The 21,251-nt window shown below is 37.4% G+C and overlaps 1 protein-coding gene across 1 annotated transcript in view; it reads right to left on the bottom strand.

Annotated features, from left to right (window-relative positions):
• Window positions 1–20,601, bottom strand: part of LOC127666130 (T-cell receptor-associated transmembrane adapter 1) — a 36,245-nt gene extending 15,644 nt beyond the window's left edge. The window contains exons 1-3 of the mRNA XM_052158863.1: window positions 20,381–20,601; window positions 9,440–9,550; window positions 2,243–2,279 (exon numbers count right to left, since the gene is read on the bottom strand). Coding sequence (XP_052014823.1) covers window positions 2,243–2,279; window positions 9,440–9,550; window positions 20,381–20,387 — 155 coding nt within the window. The 5' untranslated portion in view covers window positions 20,388–20,601. The remainder of the gene's footprint in view (window positions 1–2,242; window positions 2,280–9,439; window positions 9,551–20,380) is intronic.
• Window positions 20,602–21,251: the final 650 nt, after the last annotated feature.

The raw sequence follows: 21,251 nt of genomic DNA, 5'->3' as shown, positions 1-21,251 counted from the left end.
GCAAGCCAATACAGCCAGAAACTCACACCAGCCCTTCCTGGCTGCCTTCGTGGTGCTGGAATAGAGATTAGTGTTGCCACCACCACACCTGGCAGGCTGCATCTTAATTGCCCTTCAAATGTCAAGAATCAAGTTCATCAGAAAAGAGATGAGCATTCTCATGTTTATCATCAGAAAATCATTCTTGATAGCCTGAAATTCTAGTTAAAAGATTTCAGTATGGAGAATAGTCACAAAAATTTGTATGCAGAGAGTCTACCTGCAACTGTAGCTTGTATCTGTAAGAGACATTTTTGTGGAGGGGGAAGTTTTGTTCTCTCTTTTTTTTTTATTAGATATATTCTTTATTTACATTTCAAATGTTTCCCCTTTCCTGGTTCCCTCTCCCTAGAAAATCCCATAAGCCATCTCCCCTTCCCCAATCAACCCTCCCCATTTCCCTGTCATGGTATTCCTCTACACTATGGCATCAAGTCTTTCAAAGTATGTATACTCGGGTCCTTTGTAGAAAGAGCAACAAAATACCCACAGAAGGAGATACAAAGACAAAGGGTGGAGCAGAGTTTGAGGGAAAGACCATTGAAAGACTGCCCCACCCAGGGATCCATCCCATATACAATTACAATTCAGACACTATTATTGATGTCCACAAGTGCTTGCTGACTGAAGCTGGTTTTATCTATCACCTGGGAGGCTCTGCTAGTGCATGAGAAATACAGAGGGGGACGCTCTCAGCCAGCCATTGAACTGAGCACAGGGTCCCCAATGGGGGAGCTAGAGAAAGGACCCAAGGAGCTGAAGGGGTTTGCAGCCACACAGGAGGAACAACAATATGAGTCACTCAGTACTCCCAGAATTCCCAGGGACAAAACCATCAACCAAAGAGTACACACGGAGTTACCCATGGCTCCAGGCACATAGGCAGCAGAGTTGCCTTGTTAAACACCAAAGGGAGGAGAGGCCCTTGTTCCTGTAAGAGACATTTTTAAACAAAGCAGAAACCATGATAAAAAGACCCACTAGAGTCCAGGGGCTTCAAATCCTTTCCTATTCTGTCCTGTCCTGCCCTGACCTGTCCTATCTTGTTCAGTTAGAAAGCTTGTTCAAAGATTTCTCTGTCCATATTTTGAGAAGATTTGAAGAACACTGCAGAAAATTGTTCTTATTTGAATTGTCACCGTTAATTGGAATATCCAATATAATGATCATTTGGGTTATAATATACTATCCAGAAAAATGAAATTTCCTACTATTATTTATGCCTTAGACTCTCTTTGAAAGATATATTGTACAAGTTTGGCATGTTGGTGCATGTCTTTAATTCCAGCACCCAAGAGACAGAGGCAGGTGAATCTCTGTGAATTTGATACTAGACTGATCTACATAGTGAGTTATAGAACTGCCAAGGCAATATAGAGAGAATCTTTCTAAAAAATACATATACATACACATACACATATACATACATACACATCATATATATCCTATATATCATATACACATACACATATATATGACATACTAATCAAAAACATATTAAACAGACTCTATAATTAGTATTTGTTATTTCAGAGTATAAATTCATTACATTTCACTATTGCTTAAAATCATCCCTACAAACACCATGCCACTAACTGTGTGTGTGTGTGTGCGTGTCTGTTTGTCTGTCTGTCTGTCTGTCTTTTCTATTTGTTTTTTTTTTTTGAGACAATGTTCCTATATATTTGAGGCTGGACTAAAAATTTACTGTGTAGTTTGGCATAAACTTATATCCTTTTCTGTCTCACCCTGTCTGCTGCTGGGATTATTAACATGAACCACCAGGTCTGATTATTTGTCTTATGGGATCTTATAGACTTCTCTCTACCCCTCATTCTGCAGTGCCATATAATCCCTATATAAAATTAAACTGCACTCGTAAAGTTTCATCTTCATTATAATATAGATATCTATGTTATATATAGTATCTATTATATATTAGATACTGAGAACTTTTTAGATGTCAGATTAGACTTTTTAATTTTCACTCAGCTCTTTGATTGACTTGATGTATTAATAACTGGGATCTATGATAGTGTTATGGCCTCCAATCTTCAGATGCAAGTAAAAGAAATTATAATTTATTTTTCTTTTGCATTTAGCCCAACTGGCAATATATCTGAGACAAATCTGTAAGCAATATAACATTTGTTACTTTCCTTATTAGTTGGAAATCAGAATACATTATTCATTTTTAACATACCTTGGAATGTAGTCATCAGAGTATCTGTACATTTTATCTGAAAAATATTAAAAATAAACAAATTAAAAACTGCTTATGTATTTGTAAAATATTTCATGAGGGGAGCTAAGTCTCAGTGTCTATGAACAAAGTCAAGCAAGCCACAAAGGCTACGACTAGTTGAACTGGGGGAAGACATGATTTTGAGATGATTTGAGGGTGTCCAAGGAATCCCTGTGATAAATGACAAAATGGCAGTCTCAGGGACTGCAGCGAAACTTGCAAGAGTGGGATCTAAGGGCAAATCCTTGAACCACTGAGGATGTTGCTATCAGACGGGATTAGACAGTTTCCTATGTGACTGCTTGGTAATTCTTGGAAGATAGTCATGAATAGGAACAAAACTGACGGTTCCCTTCAGTCTCCTGGCTGGAGATGTGATCAGTTTCTCTAACAGGCACCCCTGCCACTGCTATCAGTAAGCGTCTGTGTTAAAATTGTCCAAATTTTAAACTACTAGAACTATAAGCTAAATAAAACCCCTTTCTTTATAAAGTTAACTACCTTTGGTGTTTTGTGTAGTAACATAAGTGACAAAGGCAGCTTTCTTTCTATGCCAGTCAATTCTGTCTTGGTAATCTGAGATGAAAACAAGATAGCTTGGGCATAATATTGTGCCACATGCATTGTATTTTCTGCACATAAAACAATGTGAAAAATCTGGGACTTCTATTCCTGACCCTCTTGCCCTTGACCATTGTGAAACATGAACATAGGTTCTGCCTTTGAGTTCCACCAACTCTTCTGGGAACTCTTCTGGGTGTTTCTGTTACTTCTGTTTTTGTTCATGTTGGTTCTAACGGACCTTTCTAACAACAACAACAACAGCAACAACAGCAACAACAACAACAACAACAACAACAACAACTATACTTGTCTTTCTTTCTTCTTTCTTTCTTTCTTTCTTTCTTTCTTTCTTTCTTTCTTTCTTTCTTTCTTTCTTTCTCTCTCTCTCTCTCTCTCTCCCTTCCTTCCTTCCTTCCTTCCTTCCTTCCTTCCTTCCTTCCTTCCTTCCTTCCTTCCTCTGTCTGTCTATCTGTCTATAGGTAGGTACCTACCTACCTACCTACCTACCTATTGATCTATGAGAGAGGTCTCTATTTATCATATGTCTATCTCCCTCCTCCTTTAAAATTTCCTGGCATCTGATGAAATGAAGAAGCATTATGGTAGTTCCATTTTATTCATACGGTGACAGTCTGAGAGCAAAGACACTGAAAAAAAAGGTGTAACATAGTCTCTGAAAGTATTTGAAGTGTTAGAATCGCTTCTATATTGACCAGAGATGCAATCTAAGAAAATAAAACAATGGAGAAAGTATGTTCCAGTTCTCAGAAAGTAGTTCACACTGAACCCTGGTGGTGTTAGCTCAAAAGCCAATAATTTATTCAATGTGTCTGTATATTTAAAAGTAATGGGAAATTGTAGGTTTCGAGTAATATTTTATAAAATAATAGATTCATAATAAATTATTGAAATTGATGGATTTAAAAACATTCAAGGTACAGTTTTGTGCTGAATATCAACTTTATTTTAGAAATTTTATCATCTATCCATCAGTGATTTATAATAGAGGTATATATGTAATATGAAATTTATCATATTTGAATTTCTTATTATTTAATATGGCATGGAGTAAAGCCTGAACTTTTACTAAACTTATTCTATGGAAATAGAGACTGGAGCCATTTCTGTCCCTGACATCAGAAGCTAAATGGGCTTAAAATTTTAATATCTGGAAAACAATGTGATTCAGGAAAGAACTAGTAGGAAACATTTAAAATAATTGAGTCAATGTCCAAACCACTACGAAAGTTATTTTTAGGTAAACTTATGTCATGGTGTAGACATGGTACCTCGAGAGTTTGTTAACTCCTACAGAAACATTAATTGAAGTATTTATGAAGGTAATCACATTACTGGTCCATGCCAGTATTTGGGGAGGGATTCTCAATCAAATGAGGGATGTTCTTGTAGAAGATGTCTTCTAAGATGCTGCAGAACCCAAGATTATAGAAGTAATCTACATGGGATGCCAGAAATATAGCATTCAGGAAATGTCCTACCACGACCACATCCTAAATAGAAAGTTTCTTTCAGCTGCTTTCAGATGATTCTTTTGAATATGAATGTTGATGAATGCTGAAGGGAGCTTAGAAAGGTCAAAAAGGCACATCCCAGTAGTCACAAGTTAGCAAAATCAGAAAATTTCAGAAACAGATCTAATATCAATAAACACGGAAGAGAACAAGGTCAGAAAAGTATAAACTGGAAAAATAAAGTATGCTATAACATACATTTACTTGTACATTTAGAAAAAGGAACCAATTGGACTCAGACCATTAGGTACTTTTAAGATTTGCCTAGTGTCATGGTTTAAATGAGAGCTGTTCCCCCATATCTTGGGCATTTGAACACTTGTTGTTTGAAGAGGTTTGGGAGATGGAGCATCGCTGGAGGAAGTATGTCATTGGGAATGGGCTCTGAGAGTAAAACCCTCACCTACTTCCAGCCTGCTCTCTCTGCTTTGTGATTGCCTTTAAAGATGTGAGATTCTCACTTGGGCTTCCAAGCCCCACGCTGCCACACCTGCTCACCACGACAGACTTGCATTCCTCTAGCCTAACTCTTTCTTTTAGACATTGTCTTGGCAATGATGTTTTATACAGCAACAGAAAAGTAACTAGTGCTCTTGGAACTTAATTACAAGAGAGTAAGCGCTAGGATGACGTGTCATGGCAGATATTTGTGGTTAGGAATCAGCTAATATTGGATTTGGTACGGGCTCTTCAGGGCACTTGCTATGTGGCAGTGTGGAAATTATTCTGAAGCTATGCTTCTCAGTCTATCTGTAGAACAGAAGAGCAAAGCCTAGCATTACAGAGTGCATATGAAAAGTAATTAAAACAATGTTAAGATGTTTTGTAAAATGACAAAACAATTTGTCCATGTCATGTGTTCTAAATCCATATCATATAAGCGACACATTTTGCTCATTGAATTGGAAAGTTTCCTCATAAATGAGTTAACTAGAAATAGACTAACATTTTCAGTTAGTGAAGTGAAATATATAATATAAAGTTTGACTTGAAAGCAAATCACTGAAATTTTACCTTTACAGAGGGAATTGCCACCAGTTGAGCATTGATACTTATAATAAAAAAAAATTGATAATAAAAATGCAGAATGTTGGGCTGGAGTATAGCTCCATTGGCAGAGTCCTCGCATAGCACACACGAAACCCTTGCTTCAATCCCCAGGGCCATATGAACTGGTCAAGCTGGTGCACTTTTATAATCCCATCATTTTAAGGTCAAAATAGGAAAATAGAAGTATGAGGTCATTATCTACTATGTGGTGAGTTTGAGTCCAGCCTGAGGTATATGAAAGCTGATCTCCATACTAACTAAAACTAAAAACAATGCCATTTAGTAACAACAATAAGAATAATTAGGTGTTCCATAACATCATTTTCTCAAACTGGCAAATACTTTTTATAAGATAAGGACTTTTAAAGTAAAAATGTAATAGTCGAAATATGAATGTTGGTGCACAGAAAACATACTCAGGCAATATTTGAATGAATAACTCTAAAGTAGAGAATATAGTCAGATGTTTCATCCCCAGAATGAAAAAGAAAAAGATCATAAACTTTGCAAGAAAAGTTAAATAAAAGTAACTATGTACAAGATAATATGTAATAGTATCTGGTCATTAGATGGAATGAAAGGGGAGCAAAGCAATATGAAAAAGTGAAAAGAACTGGATAAAGGATTTTACATATCAGATAAACTGCAGAAGAAACACTGTGAAGGAAGACTTTGAAAGTCCAAGGACACCACCAGCTGCACAAGTCTTAGAATACAAAGGTGTTTTCGGATGGTAGCTAGCTCATCTCTGCTTGGGTGCTTTTAGCTGTACAGGTTAAGTGACAATGATCTCTTGCTAAGCATGAAGATGAGTAAGCTCAGATCTTGCAAAGACCTTCTGTGTTCCAAAGGTCCAGAAGTTTATTTAAGAATAAATGGCATGATTTAAGCACTGCCTACTCATCTCGATGCTCCATGGCCAAACTGAAAACTGTCCTGTTACAGAGGAGTGGAGTGCGTAAGATCATGAAGCAGAAGAGCTAAGGTAAGGTTGCCCATCCTCCCCTGTGATATACATGCGAGGCTTGTGGTCGCTATGTATCTGAGAGCACGCTGCAAAGACTTGCCTTTATGGTTCCCCTTTAGGGGGATCCACCCCTTTGTCACATTGTGTCACAGCAAGAAACAGCAGCAAATGGCTGAAACTCTAACGCTGAATCTTTCTGATTCATTTTCAGCCAAACACATGCCACTGTCTAGTGAGAAGAAGGTTCACTAATTAGGTCGATATACAAACAAGTCACACACTTGTTTAATCTCCTCAAATCAAAGAAAAGTTGAATAAAAAAATATGTTTTGGATTTAATGGAAGAAAAAAGAAAAATACATTCTGATTAGGAAAAGAAATGAACACACTCCAAAGAACAGATTTTGGACAATGCATTGAATAAAAATAAAACTTTATTTTGGAAAACAGAGAGAGTATTCATTTTCAAAGATCTACATAGATGCTACAGAAAGCATCGAGAAAAAGGGTATCTGTCTGATTAAATGTGTAGATTTATACTAGCACTGGAATGAGACTTCCTTTTGTAAGCTATTTAATAAGCCCCCGATGTTTCTTCACTGCTTGTTGGCCGAGGTAGAGTCATATCTTGCAAGTTTCTTAGCCACAAAAAGAAGTACAGTGGTGCTAACATAAAAGTGACAGGGGGCCAATTGCAGCAGCACTACAATTACAGAGCACATGGAAGAAAGCTGGATGATGTGACAAATTCTCTTCTAACCTGTCTTGCCCAAGACTTAGAGCAAACCTGGGTCTTCAGGATTAGGGAAGAACTGAGTGTTTACAGAGACAATTCAAACCGCCTGTAATCTCTGGGAGTTAAGAATAGTATTATTTTTTCCTGTGGGTTGGAAAAGATGTCAGGATAAATATTCACACCTGAGGAAAGCTCTGGGTGGGGGTGATGAAGGGTGGGGGTGGGGGTGTGAGTGGGGGGTTGATGGGGGTGAGGGGTGGGGGACAGTTGGGAAGGTTTAGTGAGAGCAATTTGCAATCCTTGAGCACTGGTGCAGGTGCTTCAAGGCTAATCACCCTGAGTTTGCATCAATCTACACAGTGTCTTCCCCCTAAGATGTACATATCAAATAAAATGACCTGCCATCTACTAAAGTTTGGAACCAATCTCATAAAAGCCTCAGAAAACCCAACCCACTGAAGTAGAATAGAATGTGGCTTACAGGAGCACCATCCAAAGCCCTAGGTGTTGTTAAGTTATTAAATAATATATAGATGGGGGTGGAGTGAGCCAGGAGCTATAGAGGATCCCAGGACAAGATACAGACATGGTTGGAGCAGCAAAGAGGTTGAAGAACTGGCTGACACCTACTGAAACAACATACTAATGTTACAGGAAGTGATGTTGGGCCAGGGAAGGCTCTTGGTGATTTCTACCTCCAAAAGGAAGGAGGTAATTACTGTGGAAAGGGAGAAAGAAGCACCAGGTCCATGAGGCATGGTGATATGGACTGAATCAGATACAAACCAACCTGCCAAATCCCCTCTTTGCAATTATATATATGTACTTTTACATTTCCCCACGAGACCCTTATAGTCTGCATGGTGTTTTCCATTAGCTGTAAAAAGGAAGAGACACCGAGAACCTGCTACTTGCATGAGATCTGACAGCTGAAACCTAAAAGTGGAGTCAATATTGATTCAGACCACATTTGATTTGCTTTAGAAGCTATGCTGTTAATGATCAAATGGCTGCCATCAATCAAAAGAAAGACATTATGCATTCAATTTATTATTTCCTATTTTCAATTATTTTTGCCACCTCACTACTTTTAAACAATAGAGCCCTTTATGGTAAGGCTGAGACAACAATAGCTTGTATAATTTAAAAAAATTATCAAATATATCACATAAAACTAAACGGAGAGGGTCTGTCTCTATTTGTGTGATATAAAAACCATCTGGATATGAACAAGTAAAATCTGATGTCTGAAGCACCAAAGGTGAAAATTACAAAACCTGTTCACATTGACATAGGAAAAAATTAGTGTGTATGCCAACCCTGGGCACTCAGGCACAATTTTGATATTAAATGGTCATGTGATCTGAGCTATACCATCTACACCATCCATTGTCAAATACCTCCAAGCTTTCAAAATCTGCATGACAACAACTTCCTGTCCACACCTGGAGCTGGGTCCTCACCACGTAGGAAGATCCTCCCAAGTGGATCGAGGACCCTCCCTGTAGTGTGATCACCATTTACACACTTCGTGCAGGTTTCCTGAGACATGTGCGCTGTGTTTAACCTCAGTGTGCTGACTTAGTTTTGTCCCTTTTCATGAGTTTTATCTTTTCTTTTTAAAGTTCTTTCCTGACTATTTATAGCTCTTGCTGCTGTTTCTCTACCCTTTAGATATTAAGACGCTTCCCAGAAATAGTTGAACTTTGGTACTTTTGTGCACTGATCCGTGTAGTCAGTGTACACATGGTGGTGTGTGCAGGTTGTGCACATTATAGCATTGTAATTATGACATGAGTAGATACAAGCCATCTGAGTAAAAGAAGGCAAAACTAGCAGTGGTAATGACACTCTGACAAAGTTCTAGATCTGTGGTGTAGGGAAGGCCCAGGTTCAGTCTGCGACTTTTCCAGTCGGTGCTGAGTCTCATGGCTGGTGCCTCAGAGAACTGAATAACTTCAGTAGAGCCTTAGGGAGCAGCTCTTCACCTTTGTCACTGTCTCAAAAAACTGTTGTATCCTGATTTGATCATTTAAAGAAGCCCATTTAGCAGAATAACTCCTTTCAGCTGTCATTCCTGAAACAGTCATAAAGCTAAGTTTGTGAGCTTTGTCTCACATCTTCAAAGTGAATTCATTCTTAGATTAAGGGAGCCCTTAGCATGAAAATAATGCCAGATCTCTCATAGTTACAACAAGCCGTTAATGACATCTCATAACAGTCTCTATGCCCGAGGTTGCCATTTGAGCCATTTGAGGGTCTGCATTTGAGCAGGTACCATACAATGATTTGCCTGAAGGTCTTACCTCGTCGCTGCTTCTCTACATAGTGGGAAATATTGAAGATCACCGATATAACCAGAGCCAAACCCAAGAAGGCTAGAAGTCCCCAGAGGAAGAAGGGGCATCCAGAGTTTCCTGGAAACAAAAGTAGATATCTGTGAGATGACTGCTTACTATACATCAGTTTTACTTCAGCTAAGGTCATGATTCAAACCACTGTATTTAGCTGAGGTGACCCTTCACACCAGTGAGTACAATAATGGAGAGGTTAAGGTACTAGGATTTCTAGGCTATGTAGTAAGAGTCTGTCTCAAAATTATTAAGTAATAATTTCCTTTACTTATAATGAATGATAAATCTGCCAGAAGATTAATAAACATTGACAAGTGGATATTTGCAGTTTTCAAAGTGATGATAAGTCCTTGGGTTCAGAGCAGTTAAAGCTCTTTTTGTGTTAATAAAATGAAAGATAAATTAAGTAAGTAAAGGGTGACAAATGTGACTGATTATAAAAACTCAGTTCAAAAATCAGGATTCTCCTGATCATCCCAGATCTCCATTTCATAGTCTTTCCCCCGACTTTATTCTTCAGGCTAAAATGATCCCCCTTCCCCCACAAAAATTGCTTTCTCCTTTCATCAGACTCAGGGCTGTAACATACTAGATATTGGGATGAAGCAGTTTCATTAGAATGCACCGCAGGGCCTTTCTTCATTCCACTGAGTGTCCCATTAATAGAAGTGAGTTCACTGCTGAGAGTGTCTCTCTTTCCATTTTACTTCTGAGTGATGAAGGAGTTAGGTTGCTTATTGCCAGCCAACTACCCCAGATGATTTACAGTTACCAACACCCATTTATGAGCAACCATGAAGACAGCAGACCAGAGTTGGTATGTCTTGGTAGTCATGCCAGCATGACCACATCATATGCTGATCCCAGAAGAGTAATTCTCTGCCTATAACCAGTATCAATTAAGTATCTTCCCTAGGTCAGCATTTATACCTGATACCAAAGAATCAAAGATTTGAAATAAAATAAAATCAATCAAGCCATTGCTTTAAGAAATTGGGGAACTGGCGGAGGGAAGAGGGCTTATGGGACTTAGGGGGAGGGGTAACCAGGAAAGGGAAAATCATTTGGAATGTAAACAAAGAATATAGAAAATAATAAAGAAAAAGAAAAAAGAAATTATTTTGTGAGGAATGTAGATGTTGCATATATAATGAGAACTGGCTGTAAATAGCAAGTAGGGATGACAAATCGTAGTCCTTCAGAGTCCCTACTCTCTCATCGTGACACCAAGTCTGAGAACAGTTTAGAACCTTCCAGAAAATTAAAATATAAAATAAAATAAGTGTTCATTGCTTAAATACAATAAACAGTGTTAAAAATCTTTGTAAAAATTAATTTTTTATTGTCTTTTTTGTTGTTGTTTTCAGTGCACCCTGATCTCTCCTTTCTTTCCTCCTTCCCACTCTACTAGATCCACTCCTCCATTTCCATTCAGAAAAGAGCAGCCTGCCCAGGGATATCCACCAAATATGGAAAAACAAGATACAGTATGTAAACTCTCATATCAAGGCTGGACAAGATGACCCAGTAGGAGGCAGAGTCTCTAAAACAGACAAAAGAAGTCAGAGACATCTTCTACTTCCAAGCTAACATACAGGAAAAATTTGTTGAGCTTCCTTTGTCTGTCTTTAAGTGTTTAATGAGAATGCAGGATGTCAATAAAAACATCTTTGTCTCTCTACTGTTTTCTGTACCTCAGATATGACATTTGTATTTTGATTGTCTCTTTGACTTCTTATTAATACTTCAATAGCTTTTTAGTCTCCATCAGAAAGTGTTTAGGCAAATGAAAAATTATATGTATTACATATGTGTTTATTCTGTAGACATGCACATTCATATGCACATATAATTTACATGTCATTTATTTGTATGCGTGTGGTGCATGTGCATGAATATGTGTGTGTGTGTGTGTGTGTGTGTGTGTGTGTTTGTGTGGGTAGGCACATACTGACCAGAGTGGGTATCTTGCTCTAACTCTCTCAGCCTTGTTCCTTTTAGGCAGAGTTTCTCACTGAACTTCTGAGCTAGGCTGGAAGCCAACAAGCTCCAGTGATTCTCCTGTCTCAGCAATGCTGGCTTTGCAGACTCACATAAGGTCACACCCAATGGTTCTATTGTTGTTGCTTCTTAAATGTGGGTGCTAGAAACAGAGCTCAAGTCTTCCTGTTTCTACTCTTATACATCAAACCCACTTTGCAGAACCAATTATTACACAGTCACACACACACACACACACAAATGATATATATGTGTGTGTATATATATATATATATATATATATATATATATATATATATATATATATAAATTTAAACTAGTTTGAATTTTATTTAAAGCCAGTTATGTGTTTATTTATTACTTGCTATTTAATTCAATACTCATTATTTCTTTTTTAAAAATATTTATTTATTTATTATATGTAAGTACAGTGTAGCTGTCTCATTATTTCTAAACCTTCAGAATACCATAAACAATTGAGAATAGAGCTATTTCTGACTTCTTTTTGTAACATCTAATGTGTCCTTTACAAAAAAATTTTCAAGAATTAATTAATTCTTGAGTAATGAGATCTTGAATGATATAAGTAAAATGTGTGGGTTTCTTCCTTTAAGGGAATATTAATGTTTCATAAAATATAAAAACAGTATAAGCCTTAGTGATTTCCCTGTGCAATAATTTTATTAAAAACACTCCATCTAGTATTATTAAGCATTTTATAATATAACTATAAACTATATTAAACATACTTAAAAATTCTGTATGTCACATGATATTATATATATACATGAGACTGTTTGTTTGATTACCTTCTTTCGTTTGTTGGAAATAGTCTTGTATACCCCAAGCTGGCCTTGAACTCACTAGTGCTGGGATTATATAAATATGCTGTCGTGGTCAGGATTTATTGATTTTTATATAGGCAACAGCTTGAAAAATAAAAACACAAAGAACCTGGGGAATATTGGTAAAGTACTGGCTGCTAAAACTACATGCCCTCAATGTTTTTTATGTTAAAAATTATGAAGATGAATAACTCAGATATAATATTGAGACTGGAAAGATTGTTCAGTGGGCAAAGGTGCTTGAGCCTCGTCACCTCGAGCTAGATCCCTGGAGTCCACGTGATGGAAGGAGAGAACCACGTCCTGCAAGTGGTCCCCTGACTTCCATACACAAATAGATAAACATAATTTAAAAATCATTTTAAAGGTATGTATACAGAATGCAAAAGACTTATATATCAACACTCAAGGTTTTAAAACACCATCTTTTCAGACCAGCCTGGTTCTGGTTCTGTGTGCTCAGTTGACCTGAGCGTTGTGTTTACTGATGTTTCAGTGGATTCCACACTACCCAACATTCCTGGAAGAAACGCCATCTTACCATTTAGTTCCATATGTTCTCCCCCCACTGAACTCTGGATAAAGTTGGTGAAGGTTTTTTTTTTTCATGTGTGTGAATGTATGTTGCATACACCTGGGCATAGATGCATACGCTAGTGAACTTGCCCAGGTCAGGCACATCATGGCCAGAGGCTGATTTTAGCTGTCTCTTACTCATCCACATTACTTTTTGAGACAGGGTCTCTCAGTGAACTCAATTTCCCCATTTTGATTAACTGAATGTTCAGCGAGCCCTTGGGTTCTGCCTCTCTATCTATGGCGTAGCACTGGGGTTATAGATATATAACTACCACATACAACCTTTACGTAGGTTCTGTGGATCCGAACTCAGGTCCTCATGTGTGACCAACATGTACTCTACCTTCTGAACCCTCTCCTTAGCCCTAAGCTTTTCTTACTGGATGCTTTCCAGACCCTATGGGTCGTAGGGTAGGTTCTGTTCCTGTCTGTGCCCAAACATAGCGAGCATCAATTTTCATTCTTTATCACCAACTTTTCCCACAAGATTCTACTTCAGATTTCCTGCTTATCTTTTGGACAGCTGCTGTAACCTCTCAATCATATACCATGCCCCAGTCACTAGGAAGTACTTGCAGTTGTCAACAGATACCATGCCTTGTTATGTTCTTATGTGTCTGTATAATTGTACTTTGCCTGAAATGCCTGTTTCTTAGTCAACTCAAAGAGGCATTCTTCTCTTTGAAGTGAAGGCTTTCACTTATCTCTATATACTTAGGAACCTTCTGTTAATCATTCACATACCAATTCCACTACCAGTCTAAACTGTGAACCTTCTAAGGGCCAGACACTGTTATTCATCATGGTCTCCATACCTCAATGGCCCCATTTGAAAAAGGAAACTAATAATAATGTTTATTATGGGGCTTGGGTTAAAACACGTGAGAATGTGTTCAGAACAATGTTGCTAACAGCTTGATAAATGTTAGCTGCTGCCATCAATATTATCCTTGTTATGTTTTCATCTCACTGCTGGTAAGATGATCACATGCTACTATTTCTGTAACACATTCAGAAAAATGTCATTTCTCATTAAGCACCAACAGCTCACCCAATAACTGGAGAATTGAGTGGAGAAGGATAATTAATATGATGGCTCAGAGACAAAAGAAAGGTCCTGATCAAGTATGAGTTCACATCCACAACCAAGGAAGAAATGCCACAGGTTCTGTTCCACTTATCCACAACTCTACCGAGAAGGCCCATTCTCCGAGTAGCTAGTAAACAGACTGCTGTGCTAGAGACAGTGGTAAACTAGGCCACTGTTGCTCTGGTAAAGGTGTTCATCAACAATACCTAGAACTAAGAACATCTGTCTGCTCTGAATCTGTACTTACCAAGAAATGTGGTGGTCATTTATTTGTTTCTCAGAAAACATGAAGCAAGCATTTGGTGCTGATGGATAGCCATCTAATCAAACTGGTTGATGTTTTCACTAATATAAAATCTGTGTCCTTTTGGGAGGTTGATTGATTTAAGAAAAGGTCTGGGCAATGGACTTTGAAAACTCTTACAAGAGGAGCTAGGCTGAAGGCCAGCTGCAAGGCCAGAAAAGGTCTACTTGCTTAAGGCCAAGATGTTAAGTCTTGAAGAGTTCACTGTGAGTGGAAATGACCTCCTGGTGAAGAATCAGATATGCTCTGTGCTTTAATGTTTTCATAATTTGAACCTGAACCCCAAAGTGTTTATTTTCCTTAAGCTCCCACCATCCTATGGAACAAACCAATTGCTTTCCTATGTGTTTGCCACATAATTCTTCCTTCATGCAATTCTTCCTACCAAGCAGCTAAACTGATAGGTTTGTCTGAGAAAAAGAGTAATTATCATAATTCAAATTACTTCTTGAAAAATATGTACTGTTTTAGAAGCGTTACTCCAATTACATAGGATAGCAACCATCATGTAGTATACTATTATTTCCTGTAAATTCCCTAAGTACACATTTTAAAACTGTTATTGTAAACTTAACCCAAATGTTGTACTACCTAAAAGTAAATAATTAATTAAATGGATATTGAAGCTTAACTTGTTACTGTAATTTAGAAATAATTCAACCTAGAAGTCGTATGCTTCTAGATCTCCAAGGGGATCTGGGATCTTGACTATGCACTCATCCCAAGGGATGTAAAACTGATTTTGGAAATTAAGTTAGGCTCTATCTAGGAGAAAATACCTGGATTTGTTCGTAGAAAAATGATGGACTCGTATGGCTTTCTACTCCATAAAAGGTTCCAGTTCTTAAGAGAATGTGAAAGCATTGTCCATCAGACTAACCATTTAAGTGGACTACATGCCCTAGACTAAGAACAAAGAGTTGGAGTTCAGGTTGCAATTACATTGGTTTATTTTCCACATTTTCTGCCCTTGTTACCTGGACAGAAGAGAACAGGTTTAAAGAAAAAGAAACAGCCATATGAAACTCATCACTAAATTTATTAATAATAAAAATATTGCAGCACCATTTATGTAAGATATCTCAAATTTACTGACCTCAAGAATGGCCAGCTCTTGGAGCCCACCTGAATGTTGTTCATCACTGATCCTCCTTGCAGCCTTCTTTAAACAAATCTTTAGTCCTACATCACAGTCATGTTGATGATCCTTTAATCTACCCTGATGTATGTGGTTACTTTTCTTACTTCTACATATTTCTAATACTCCTCTGTCAGTAAAGTAACAAAAACAGAAACTAATAATAGACCCCTTGCTCTCACCAGTATTGTAAGACTGCTAAAACTAATCTTTCTACTCAATGTTTTCCCACAATTTCTATTATTTTGAGTATACAGTCATTAAGTTGCTATACTTAAGGAATAAATAAAAGAAAGCCCAATATAAGGAGACACAGTTTAAAGGGATAAGTAGAAAGCACTTATTTTTTGGTTATACTAAAAAATAGTTATAAATTATCATATCATATGGGCAAATTTAATTTTCAAGTAGAAGCTGTACTTTCTCCTTTTCAATCAAAAGGAAAAGTGAAAGGTATGGTAATCCATTAATTGCTACAGGAAGATAACTTTGCTCTCAGCTACAAATAAACAACCAAAATAGCAGTACCATTCTATCCTGAAAGCTTTATGGGAAATCCTGACAATATGTCAATGGTACTGGGTAAGAACTTGGGACACCCTTTACATCCCCATGGGGCTGTGCTGCAGTGTTTACAACAAAATGATTTTGTTTTTATATGAGCAAATCGGATCTTCCACAACACAACTGAGACTGTAACATACTGAGAAAGGTTTAGACTTGTGAGTGGGGAGGTGGCTTATATGAGCTCTTCTCCCTCTGATTTTAGCATTGCATGTTTCTATTTTCTGAAACATTTCCCTTAGAAATTCGATTTGAATTTTATTTTCACTTGGAGGCTTTCACCACACCCTTAACTTCTTTTGCATCTTCTTGATTTTCAGAAATGCCTGCCCCCCCTTTAAAAAATAAAACACACACATGAAAAGAGAAGAGATTGTGTAACTAAATAGAAGAACTTCCAAACAGATCCATATATGTGAACACACACACACACACACACACACACACACAAAATGCCTTCTCTCTCCAGTAATTCTCCATGATTACGGTGTAGCGTAATTATCTCACTATATCTCCGAGTTTCTATGAGTGCAGAGGGCATCCTTTTGCACCCAACAAGATCTGTTCAACAAGGGTATGTTTTAGTAGCATTATTAATTAATTGTACTATTATTTATAGAGTTTTTCTTGACTTAGAAAGAACTACATAATCTGAATTTGGCTACTTACATCTTTAAGAAGACGAGGGTCTGAGGAAATCATTTGTGAGTCAATAACAAATGGAAAAAACATTATGTGCATTTCTATCTAGTTTTAAATCACCAAGGGCTAATAATGGTGGCTTTAGTGGTAAGATCTCTGACTCCTATAAAGCCAACAGGTATTGGCAGGCATTGTATATGGAGTTCATAATTACATGTGTTTGGGAAGGAGACCCGGCTAAGTAAATGTAGTGCTTTTCTATTAGCAGACTTTATTAGTGCAGAAACCTTCGCTTAAACAATTAACAATAGAAAGAGGTAAGCATAATGCTTCATGTATTTCAGACTTCAGACTATTTTTAACTAGGACATGTGTATGGGCTTACCAGATATAGCCATTCCCTCATGGTGTCTTCCTTGGTTTATAAATTCTATTAGAGCAAAAGGCATCCATTCCACAATTGTCCATATTTGTTTGAAACATCCCAATGTTTTGAAAGAAAAATGATTTGATATCTCCATGTATCTACTCATGAAATTATTTTTCCAGTGGGGTGGTAGCTGTGTTGAACACAGCATATTTTTATTTGGGGGGTTATAGCATGCTAGCACAATTTCCATACTCCAAATTGCCATCACCTGGGCCATTATCACCAACAAAAAGTATGAGAATCATAGATGTTAGCATAAAGGAAGCCTTCATCTTAGTTCCAAATTTCTGAGTAAACAACTTGTTTTTAATGCAAAACATGAAACCCACCAACCTTAAAATGAATGCCTGTCATGAATAGAGGGTATCTGAGATATGAATAATATAGATCCCAGAGTGCATGGAGAGAGGCAAAATAGCAGTACAATCTTTGATGTGTGTATTTTTCACAGCCTGAGAATCAGAATGAGATCAAGCCTCCGGAAGTTGTATAACTTCCCCCGTGCAAATCACTGATCCTCAGTAAGTCAAGAGTCCAACTGGAGCACCCAACTTCATCCTTGAGACATGAGGTTCACATCTTTCTTTCTAAAGCACCTGGATTTCTCTTAGTCAATAATCAAATTATTTGAAGAAAAGATGTCTAGGAGGTAGATGGCAGATTTTAAGAGAGCATGCTATCAATTTCTCCCATGTGAGATTCCTTTGTTGCTTTTGCAGTTAAACATTATTTGAGATTGGTAAACTCCATGGATGCTGTGGGGGTTGAAGGCCCACCCAAATCTCCATCACAGACAAACTGCTGCTCTTCTATGCTTAGTTACTTCACCTTGTACAAAAACTGTATCTCTTTTAGAGAAGTAACTAGGAGAGACTGTCGAGATAAATATGGGATTGTGGAACCTTTCAACCCATAAAACACTGGAGTTAAAAGTTTTATAAAGACCTATTCTCTTTTCTTTAACACTGTGATGATTAAGTAAAATTTAAAATGCATGGGAAATTGTGCAATAATTTGACACATGTTACTATTAACTTGTACACATGCTTTTCATGACTTCTACCTTTAAGTGATGGTGTGCTTTTTCCTTTGATTAGTGCATCTTAAATTTGTGGACAGATATTGCTTAAATGGCGTGCAAAACACTGTCTCTTGATCTTTAGAGGAATGCTTGAGTTTAAGAGGCCATTCATAACTAGCCAACCCTCATTCCAAAAGAGCCTCACTCTGTTTATAATGGACCCGAAGCTCCAGCGAGAAAAGGCAGCGAGGGCCTTCTAAAGCAAACCATGAAACAACAACAAAGTGTGAGCTAGCTGGTGACCCATTGTTCATTAAATGAATTGTCAATGCAATGGATTTCTCCACTTGATCCAATTAAGACTCATTTTGTGTGAATGGGAAGCACGGCCTCAGCTATTATGCCAGCATATTTATTTTACCTGTTTCAACATGGAAAATGTTATTACCAGATTCCTTCTGCTCATACTAAATCTTGTGTAGTGGGGATCATTTTGGCTTTTAAAATCTAGGAGGCCTTAATGACTAACACTTCGATATCTGTTTTGGGAAGTCCTCATTGGCCAGGGCAGCTAGCACTCCTGCCCTGTGCTGGAGCACGGAGCTGTGAAGTGTATGCATCCTATCTCATCTTGTTTAGAGCTAGTAAGTTCTAGAGATCATTGACTATCACATTCATTGCCCTGAACTTCCCTTTCTCAAGCTCACATTAGCAGCACAGGCAGAGTACTACTATGTCCGTTTCTTACATGATCATAGGAGAATTAAAATGATTCTCTTTCTTTTTGCTCTCATAAGAACTGGGGAAGAGTAGGCAGGTATGAACATCATGTGGCAGCTTACATTCCTGTGCTTTATTGAAACAAATGATTTTTTTCAAACCCTTCAGACATACTTTTGGGATTCAAACTCTCAGAAATTATAATGTATGATACCTTTTCTGTACTACTGGCTAATACTTATTGCTATTAAACATGCCAGCTGCATAACAATTAGGCATAAGATATAGTCAGAAAAGGTCCAAACCACAGAGTTTCAAACAGCTTAAAAGTCCATGAAGAATGCTTGGTTCAAGCTCATTGTAACCAAAGCAATGCATATGAAGCAGTGGACTCATATGTTGCACTCAGGAAGATTCTTAAATGAGATCAGTGACTAAAAAGAAGCAATCTAGAATGGAGGAGAATTGACATCTGCATTGGAGAAGCAACTTAGCAACAATGAGTTTCGAAATACCCACATATCTTATTCAGTAATTTCAATTCTAGAAAGAATTTTTGAAAAATTACCCCCAGTACACAAAGCCTTAGAGTCACTCATTTTCCTGCCATTTGAAAATATACATATAAATATACATGTAAATATACATATACATATAAAATGCTGGATACAACAGAAGTGTCTAGGAATAAATGAATGAATGGACAAATTCTAATTAGTGCAACAAATGCTGTTCTGTGCATTTCTTTAATGAAGAAGGAAATGGTTTTGTTGCAGAGCTGGCTCCAAAGCTGAATATATGATTTAATGGTTGTTATTCTAATTTTCAAAGGTAAATTGTGCAGCACACATAGAAAATTCAACTTAATATTTTGCACTTTTAGTAATTAAATGCCCAATTGTAAGACTTTGTTTCTTTTGCACAATTCCTGTTTTGTCTAATATTTATTTTTCTCCCATAAAAATATTTGTTAAAGAAATGAAGAGCACATCAAAAATACAGGAGGAATGAATGACAGATGTGGGTTTATAGTAGCAAACTGATCTGAGCTCCCATCATGATCTATCTCACCATGGGATTTCCACTGGCCTTTTCAAAGTTCTCGTTTCCTTGACTATTGGCAATTCCACCAATTCCTGGGATGGGGGTGGGGCGAAACTATAATGTCTAATTGTGAGACAATTGCAATCAATTACTCCTATCCTGTTTTATATTTAAACCAAGTGAAGAGAAACACACATGGTCAATGAAAGGCTCTGTAAAAACCACAAATCTTCAAATGGCACAGTTCCCAATGAACATTCATCAATAGCTGTGCTAGCTTTATTTTCAGGAGATACTACCTACGTTTTTTTGTTAAGAGCAAATAACCAATATACCCATTAATGCAATTTAAATCACTTTCTAATCATACGAAACATCATTGTACATTATTTTAAAAATATCATGTTAACCTGTTTAATTTCCCAGAAGTAAAGGTCTCATTAAGATTTAGAAATTAGTAAATGAATTGTTAGGCATAACAATGAAATGCAAAAAGACTTCAGAATGCCACTCACCAGACATGCTTGTCTTTTCAGAAGAGTCTGTGTACTTCCATGAAAGAGATCGGTAGGCTTAGAATTCTCCCACAAACTTTTCCCCTTAAATACCGTTGCTATGTTATGTTAGAAACAGCACAGCACCGACATATGTCTTTATCAGCACTCAGGTTTTTTTTTCTCCTCTGTTTCTTCAACTCTTTTGTGTGTACTCTGTTCAGTTATAAACAGGAAATGTGGTGATAGAGGCTTCTAGAGTTTAGGTCTGTAACGAGTAGACTTAAAGAGTTGTGAAACGTGGGAAGAAAAATCCCCTGTGCTTCTGTGTGCCAAAAGGTGAATTTTTATCACTACCCAAGTCTGATTTAAAAATGAAGAATCAAAGCAAATGGGTGAATGAATGAAGGTCCAATCCACTCTGTCTTGAGAAACATCCAGGAGTCGTCTCATATCTGAATGCCACTGAAAAGAGAATGAAATCTAACAAAGTGCTGAACCAAGAATAACCAAGCCCCCAGTGTGTGCTCAGCTGCACACTCTGACCTTTGATGTGATGAATGAAAGGGAATGAACAAATTCTGAGTGCTTACTGGGTAATAGATGCCTGTCAGGAGGACATCATCATACCAGGAGACCAGGTGCGGGTCTTATCCACTAGCCATCACGGTAGCCAACATGAGTCGCTCTGTGTAAGCCAGAGTCAACAGGAAAACATACTGTACCACCATCCTGGCCTTAGTATCTGAATTTCTTACATATCTCTATGTAAATCTGCTAGGCAGCAGTAATTAAATACACTGGTGTATAATTAGTGGAATCAGAATTTTTGACATGGAGCAGCCTTGGCTATTTTGTTATCTTTTTTTAGATGAGATTGTTAAGGTAGGAA

Source organism: Apodemus sylvaticus, chromosome 15, assembly GCF_947179515.1.
Source record: "Apodemus sylvaticus chromosome 15, mApoSyl1.1, whole genome shotgun sequence".
In the NCBI taxonomy this organism is placed as follows: Eukaryota; Metazoa; Chordata; class Mammalia; order Rodentia; family Muridae; genus Apodemus; species Apodemus sylvaticus.
This window is presented reverse-complemented; position numbering and strand designations above follow the sequence as displayed.